Source organism: Oryza sativa, chromosome 1 (genome assembly GCF_034140825.1).
Source record: "Oryza sativa Japonica Group chromosome 1, ASM3414082v1".
Classification (NCBI taxonomy): domain Eukaryota; kingdom Viridiplantae; phylum Streptophyta; class Magnoliopsida; order Poales; family Poaceae; genus Oryza; species Oryza sativa.
Genome location: NC_089035.1, coordinates 37,435,998 through 37,444,548, shown reverse-complemented (window position 1 = coordinate 37,444,548; position 8,551 = coordinate 37,435,998). Strand labels below are relative to the sequence as shown.

Sequence of the window (8,551 nt, the reverse complement as noted above, 5' to 3'; positions counted from 1 at the left end):
GCTAGACTCGCTTATATATATTTAAGTGTATAACCATGTCGTGTTACTGTATTGACCTTGTACAGAGTGTAGCCAATCGTATGCATAAAACTGTCGTTACATCGACGTATATTTCAGGACTAAGGTTAATTTGTTAATACATTTTGTGACGCAGGGGAGTAAAATGGGCCATGGAATCATGGACAAGCATGGATCTATGATCAACAATATACTCATGATTCTTACGCACATGCACTTAAGCTCCACAAATTCCAATTTGCTTTACTTTTTATGATGCTCTGTCGGGGCAAAAGTAACCCCTGGTTAACCAAGCAGTCATGCTCAAGGCGTAGGATACCGACCAAATAAACCATAACAAATCATCCAAAGCCATGATAATTAGCCCCAAAACAACTTTACCCCCCTCGAGCCGGTCCATTACGCCCGATCCTTGAACTCGGTCAGCCACGCACACCTCCATGAGTGAGAGAGCGATCCCCCATGCATGGCATGCATGCATGCACCCTCGTCAATCACTTTTGCCACAAAAAGACGCACACGTAAATGATACGATGAGGTCGATCCAATCATGGCCCGGTCCCGTTCGCCCGTCCAATCTATTCGCCACGCGAGAAAGGGTGGTCACGAGATCGACTTAACTAATCCCGTCCCGGCTGCACGTCTCTGTTCAGTTCAAGTCGTAGGCAGCATGGACCACGCTCGGGCTCCCGATCGAGATCTGCAGGGTAGCCGAAGGGGCGAAAGACTGAAAGATCGATCGAGCGATCGCGCCCGCGCGCCAACGAGACGAGACCCCGTCCGCCTCGGGAATTGGCTCCCACGCAGCACGGATTTTCCGTGCATGAGTCGCTCGGGAACGCCCAAAGGGCCGTAAAGCCGGCTCGGCCGGCGCCGCGACCGACGCCGAGCCGCGACGACCGCGACGGCCGGATTGCACGCAGCTGGCGCGCGGCTTGGTCAGTGACGGACCAAGCAGCTTGCGCGAGCGCGAGCGCACCGTTGTGCCATTATTCAAACCGCATGCACCGCGGCACGGCAATGCTCCCGGCCTAGGCATAGAAAACTCGGCAAAGCAAAAGGAATGAGGTGGCCGTGCCGTCGCTTTCCGGAGCGGCCGCTCGCGATCTCATTCTGATTGCCCGCCCCTGCCGCGGCCGGGGGGTGTGGTCATATCATTGGTTTCTGCCGTGAGGACGCCCCAAAAGTATGACATCTTCCTCAACTTTTCAGGAGGCCGATCGTCCAAAAAGCTTGCCTCATGCGGACTTAACGGGTTGGTGTTTAGATACCACTACCGGAGGCATCCCCGAACAAGCCGGAACGATGACGAGCGGAATTAAGAACTAAATTTAATTAGGTCATTGTGTGCTTCGTCGTTCGCCCGTAGTAGTAGTACTGGTTGCATGCTTTAATTTGGAGACATTAGGCCCGTACGCTTTAACTAGCACCTTTCGCTGGCGCGGAGAGTCCGTGCATGCAAAGCAGACAGGAATTCAGCCGAATCGAGTGTCATGCACGTACGGTGCTTGCGTCTAGCGTTAACTCGTATGCATGTCGTGATGATTGGGCGTGTTTAACTGACGCGTTTGTGATTGTCGCTATGTGTCAAAAAAGAAGATATGCAGACAGCAAGTTGGTGCCTATCTCAGCTACTCTCCTCACATGACCAACAGTTGCCACGCTCGAATGGAAGTCGCGCGCGCCGGCCTGCCTGGCTCCTGTACTGTCACACTGTTATGTGTACCAGCTGTTCGTTAGATCGAACAGGCCATACGGATGAAGAGCTTGATGAATTGTTGTCCGGTGTTTGACTTATGCTGCGATCGAAACGGCCGTGCATGTAGCATCCATGTTACTGTCCTGACACCTCTTTTGAATTCCATGCATGATCACACCTTAAATTTGGCATGCAGATCACTGACAAGTTTGACTGAAACCGCTCATATAGCAAATCTCCACGCGCGCAACCACCAATAATTTAAGCGACGTGCAAATGGCCAAATACAACTTCAGACTTCAGTACGTATAGGCAACACATTACTGGAGTAAGCAATAAAAAAGAAATAAAGTAAATTCTGGGAAATTGGCATGCGTCTCGGTGGTCGCTGTACTTTCGCCATGAGAAAATAGCAGGTCTGTCTTGTTGCATCTTAACCTGTTCAGAAGCTACTCAAGAAATCTACACCTTTCATTCAATGCGAGCAGGCACTTCGATGGGTCAGGCTAGACCAGATGAGCGAACTCCAAAACTGGATTGTCCATGCGCCACGAGCCTGGTCCTCACCACGATTCTCTTCAACTAGTCGCGACCCATGCAAGGAGCCAGAGATCTCTATGGAATAATGCACCCCAGAAATCAGATCAGCACAGCGCATTATTCTAATCATCACCCCGCAAGCAGGGCTCATTCTAAGACATGATGCTACGCGACACGATGGCACTTAGATTTGCATGCATGGGCGACCAAAACCGCATTGTTAATTCGCGCCTTGAGGATGTCGGGCGCAGCGCACGAGATGAGCTAGCCATAGCAAGAAAGTAGCGTTCTTGCAAACAGTGGCAGCTTTCGCGCATGTCTCCGGCCTCCCCCTTTTCCTCTCTCTCGCTCTCACTGTTCGAGAAGACAAAAAAGAAAGAAACTACGCACCGGGACCTTCGAATCCGCTACTGCCACTCCCACGACCACCGCCTCGGCCCTGCCTCTGCTCGACTATATAAGTGCCCCCCCTCTGCGCATCTATTGATTTCAGCATTGCTTCTGATCAGAAGAAGATCCCGGAAGAGACCAAATCAGAAGCTAAACCTATCTACCACAAGGCCAAGTTACGTTAGACCGTTTTGATCAGTGAATTAGCTTTCAAGCAGTTCTACTGCTCCCAGCCGCTCGATCGATCGATCGATCAAACAAGGTAGCTAGCTAGCTCAGGATCAAATCTGGTTTGTCTACATATATAGGTAGTGATCGATCAGTCGGTCGGTCATGGAGGCTCTTAGCGGGCGAGTGGGGGTGAAGTGTGGGCGGTGGAACCCGACGGCGGAGCAGGTGAAGGTCCTGACGGAGCTGTTCCGAGCGGGGTTGCGGACGCCGAGCACGGAGCAGATCCAGCGCATCTCCACTCACCTCAGCGCATTCGGCAAGGTGGAGAGCAAGAACGTCTTCTACTGGTTCCAGAACCACAAGGCCCGCGAGCGCCACCACCACAAGAAGCGCCGCCGCGGCGCCTCCTCCCCCGACAGCGGCAGCAACGATGACGATGGCCGCGCCGCAGCCCACGAGGGCGACGCCGACCTCGTCCTGCAGCCTCCTGAGAGCAAGCGGGAGGCCAGAAGCTACGGCCATCATCACCGGCTCATGACATGTAAGCATACATACTTTGATTAATTATTTCGCCTATATACATGCATACGTACGCATGAATACCCATGATCGAATAGCTGATCAAGTTGCTGTTCGATCCGCGCTTGCAGGCTACGTGAGGGATGTGGTGGAGACGGAAGCGATGTGGGAGCGGCCGACGAGGGAGGTGGAAACGCTGGAGCTGTTCCCACTCAAGTCGTATGACCTCGAGGTGGACAAGGTCCGGTATGTGAGGGGCGGCGGTGGCGAGCAGTGCAGGGAGATCTCGTTCTTCGACGTCGCTGCCGGCCGGGATCCGCCGCTGGAGCTCAGGCTTTGCAGCTTCGGCCTCTAGATCGACCCGTGCATTGATGTGCCGCACATATGGCATGAGATGCAGCTTGCCGCGACTGTACCTGGCCTCTTGTCGCTGTGCCTAGTCCTAGTTCTAGCTGCCCCACATCAAAAGGAGTACGTACGAGATGTCATGAGATACGGCATGTGTTGTGGGAAAGTCCGTTGTTGCATGCAGTATCTGGGAGGATCAGGAAAGAGCACGCAAACGAGATTTCCCCATTGCCCTTTTCCTTGGTCTTTCCATCATGAGATGTACTTCTACTTTTCTTCTTTTCTGCTACATGGATACTAACATGGTCACTGCTGATACTTCTATATGATATATCCATTAATTAATATTCCATATTCCTTTTTTTTTCCATTCTTGCATGTATGCATACCTTTGCATGGCGATTGCTATATGTGCGCACGCTCTGAATTTCCCTTCGCAGATATCGACTCTGAAGTTTTAAAACTGTTGTATTATATATAGGGGAGATGGATTAGTATTATAGGCTGTGATTCATGCATGCTTGCATACATAGAGTTAGGTGAGAAGCAGTAGTAGGAACACATGATGTTACAGTACTAAACGATTCAAATGCCGCTCTGAAGCCAGCTATAATATTTAACCGTGGGCTTGTCGTAACGGAGTGCTCGTTGTCCCTGGCCTTTGTAAGGAAAGAATTCTGACTTGCTCGTGTGTTGCATGTGTAGACTGATAGTCAACTGCTACCTGCTTTCCTCTAGGAAAATGTTGGCTGATCAGCTGCTTTGGAAGCTAGCTTGTTGTTGGACATGAGTTTCAAAGTTTGCAGCTAACTTTTCGGTCATCTGATCCATCCCTTCTTGTTTGTTGACTTCCAAACACTGAATAATGGCACGGATAGCAGGCCCCTCTCTTGTGAAATACTTGTAGTATTGTACTTGTAGAAACCACATCTGTTTTAAGGAATCCTTGTATTAATTAGAAACGTTTCAGTAGAGGACTACCTTCAACTATTATAATTTGGTTAGTCGTTAGTTTCAGATGAGTAAAAATGTAAAATATGTCGTGTTAACGATGATTGTGCTACCGACCATATGGTCAAGAAAGACGCACAAATTGACAAGACAATAACACATGTAGCGTTTCTATTATCTATCTCTCTGCATTTCTTAAAAAGAAAAAAATTCTATCTGGATCAGTGTATACAAAAGCGGACGTCATGATCCCGTATTCATAAGATAAACATGATATTGTGCGAGGGAAGACAGTTTTTATATCCTAACCGCATTTGCTCGACAAACTAAATTGTATTTTCGGATATCAACGAAGTAGTACTAGTACGTCGTCAACGATGGCGTTTGCCTCCGAAGACATGGGCTATAGACTTGGGCCCATAAAGCCCGTTATTTTTTACAGGACCGGTACCCACTGAACGCTCGGATCGAATCTCCGCTCGGCAGGCCGGAAGGCCGGTACCCACTGAACGCCAGGAGCCCACGGCCAGTCTTCCGTCCCAGGGTCAGACAGCAGACGCCCAGACGGTTCCGTCATACGGAGTATTGCCGATGATCACGAGATGACGATACACGTGGAGTTGTGGTCACTGTTATATCGGGAAAAGCCAATGAGAATATATTTCTGTTGGCCTTTGGGGAATTCAATGGTTTCAATGTGCATATTCTAAATTTGTATACAAATTTAAGTTGAATTGGAACGGACTTAGGCTCAGATATTATTTCTTTGGCTCTTTTATATGCAGGAATTGCTTCTTGAGGTATGAGAAGCATCGTTGGTAAATGGATAGGGATTTAAGGGAGCGTTCGTTCTAAGGAAAAAATAGGAGAATTTTATTGTTTTCCGCTTGTGCATTTCTTGAGTTGCTAAATGGTGTGACTTTTGAAAAAAAAAAAAAAAGGAAAACTCTACCGTCGGATGCACATCCCCTGCCACCCTGGTTGCATGGCGCATGTGAAAGAAAAATAATGTGAGCATCCTCTGACAAATGATGCATGCCTATGGACCACTCTACTACATGCAATCCCTCTTGCTCTTCCTTAATAATGTTTTTAGCAAAAATTTATACTATTTTTCCTTATAAATTACCTATCCTATATGTGTGATTTGATTTCATCATTATATTCATTACAATTAATTTTTATAAGTTATAACAAGATCTCACTTGATTATATTTATTATAAAATATATAAATATGATTATATTTGTATTGAAATATTGTTATGTAATACATGAAACAATGAGCTTTAATTGATGGAACATTAGAAAATACTTTTTAAAACATTCAAACAACACCCCATGTAACAATCGTAAATAAATTAGTGAAACATCATTAAAAAAATACTTACTGAAACATTCAAATAACACCACATGCAACTTCAACTTTTAGATATAAACTAGTGAAATATCAAAAAATATCTAGTAAAACACCAAAATAACACTATGTGCACGTAACACATAAAAATAATCAATTGCAACACAAAACTTAAAATATGCAACAATGTCGAATTCCAATTAAAGCATTTATTTCTCACGTGTGAAACATGAAAATTTAACGGGCTAAAAAAATATAATTTGTTTGTTAGAATATAATCATTGAGATCTTATTGTAAATATTTAATAAAACAATACAATGGTACAATCGAATTATAAATCGGATAAATAGTTTTAATGGAAAAAGATAGTTCCATGCATGCACAAAAGTCTTAGCAGATAGACTTCATTACTGCATGCAACCTAGGTAGTGAGTTGCAGGTGCATAAGGAGAAGGAAGAGAGAGAGAGAGACTCAGGCACATACAGCTTGGGAGCCTTAAGCTCAACATTTAGTTTTTCTTTTCTTCGCCGGATGACCGATTACAAGCAGTCTAAAAAAATTCTGTAGGAAAGGTGATTTAAAAATCATATTAATCCATTTTCAAGTTTGAAATAATTAGTATTGAATTAATCATACATTAATGACTACCTTGTTTTGCGTATCTTCCCAATTTCCTCTTTTTCACCTATGTAGAAAACAGGACTCCAGAGAAGTTAAAGGTCTGAAGTGTGAACAGACTTGCGCTACCATTCATCTTTCTCGGCTAGGATTGGTTTTTGTGTCCTGGACTTTTGATAGTATAAAGGAAAAAGTACGAATTACCCCCTCAACAATTACGGTCGTCTGATTTTTAACCATGAACTCCAATACCAGTTATTTTTAACCCTGAACTTTACAAACCGGACGAATTACCCCCTAGATCGATCCAGGGTGGTTTCGGTCCTACGTGGACGCACACGTGGCAGTCTAGTCAGCCAAAACAAAGAAAAATATATGGGACCCACTTGTTAGCCACAACAAATAAATATGGTGGGGCCCACTGTCAGCCCAATCCTCCTCTTCTCCCCCTCCTCTTTGCCCCTTCCCTTCTTCTCTCCATCTCTGTGGAGCTCGTCGTTGATCTCGCCGCCTCCACCGCGAGCTCGTAGCGGTTGCTGACCCGCGCACGAGTGCCCGCTCCATCTCAGGCGCCACGGAGGAGGAGCACGAGCGCCCGCTGCCGCCGCTTCCCTTGCCTGCCCTGGAGGGCGCCGTCACTTCCCCCGCTCGCCCTGGAGGGCGCCGCCACCGCCGCCCCCGTTCGACCTGGAGGACGCCGTCATCGCCGCCGCTTTCCCGCCCGCCCTAGACGCCACCGTCGCCGCCGCTTCCCCAGCCCGACCTGGACGCCGCCGTCGTCGCCGCCACCGCTTCCCCACCCCGCCCTGGACGCCGTCGCTTCCCCCACCAGCCCTGGACGCCGCCGTCGCTGCTTCTCCCGGCCGCCCTGGAGAGTGCCACGCCGCGCCGCTTTCTATCTGCCCTGGAGGAGATGAAGAGAGGGGAAACTGGAAGAAATACATGAGCATGACATGTGGGACCACCTAATTTTGCTGATTGAATTTCCATGGCGGTGCCACGTGTATGCCATGTAGGACTAAAACCGCCCCGGATTGAGTCAGGGGGGTAATTCGTCCGGTTTCAATAGTTTGAGGTTTAATATGTCTGATTTTGTGGTTTTTTTTTTGGGAGGGGGGAGGAGGGGGTAATCCATACTCTCGCAATAATTCAGGGGGTAATACGTACTTTTTCCTAGTATAAATTTGATCCATTTAACATAAAACAAGTTTTTCACGCTTTCCAAAAACAAGGTTGTTTTTCCCCGAAAAAAAAAACAAGGTTGTTTTGTGTGACGTACTTATGACATCTAAATTCAGATGTAAGATCTTGCTATAATGTTTTTACAATAACTAGCTAGCTATACGCTCCAAGGGACGATAAGACTATCTCATTATTATTTTTTAAGCTTTATTTATAATACGATGGAGCCCTTACATATATAAATCCAAACTACCCGTTGAAGTTTTTCGAATGGATGTTGCAGTCAAAAGTAGTAGTTTTTCTTATCAGTGTGTAGACTCACCGTCTTCATTTGTGGTTGTGAAGAAATATACTATCACAAGTTCATAACTTTTGTAGAGTACAACACTTCATCGGACAGTGTACAGATTAGAGGTACTACTTCCTCTGCCCAAATAAGTTAATGTACCTTGGAATGTGACATCCTATTACAACGAATATTTTTTATATCGTCTGCATAGAGTAAGTTTCTATGCATGCTGCATGCTGTCAGAAACAATGAGAAAAATATCACCCCAGGAACTTAACATTCATTTTCATAAACACATAGATAGAGGAACACAGGAAATTAAGACCTCTAGTTTAGGGTTTGGGGGGGGGGGGAGGGGGGATATTTTTCCTAAAAAAATTTCCTTCAATTATTACTATGTGCTACCAGTATCTCATCAAATATATTTTCCTGTTTTTTATCTCTTTCTTGTAATATTTCCTCCTTTTTT

General features: G+C 46.3%; 1 protein-coding gene across 1 annotated transcript; it reads left to right on the top strand.

The window, feature by feature from the left end:
* Window positions 1–2,748: 2,748 nt before the first annotated feature.
* Window positions 2,749–4,036, top strand: LOC4324824 (WUSCHEL-related homeobox 9-like). The gene is made up of 2 exons (NM_001428163.1): window positions 2,749–3,359; window positions 3,469–4,036. Exons 1-2 carry the CDS (start codon window positions 2,981–2,983, stop codon window positions 3,690–3,692), a joined length of 603 nt encoding a protein of 200 aa, NP_001415092.1. The 5' UTR covers window positions 2,749–2,980; the 3' UTR covers window positions 3,693–4,036.
* Window positions 4,037–8,551: the final 4,515 nt, after the last annotated feature.

Excerpts from the sequence above, each read along its gene's own strand:
- LOC4324824 (NM_001428163.1), top strand. The coding sequence starts at position 2,981 with ATGGAGGCTCTTAGCGGGCGAGTGGGGGTGAAGTGTGGGCGGTGGAAC. Across the intron at positions 3,360-3,468 it reads TCATCACCGGCTCATGACAT|GCTACGTGAGGGATGTGGTG; the intron begins GTAAGCATACAT and ends CCGCGCTTGCAG.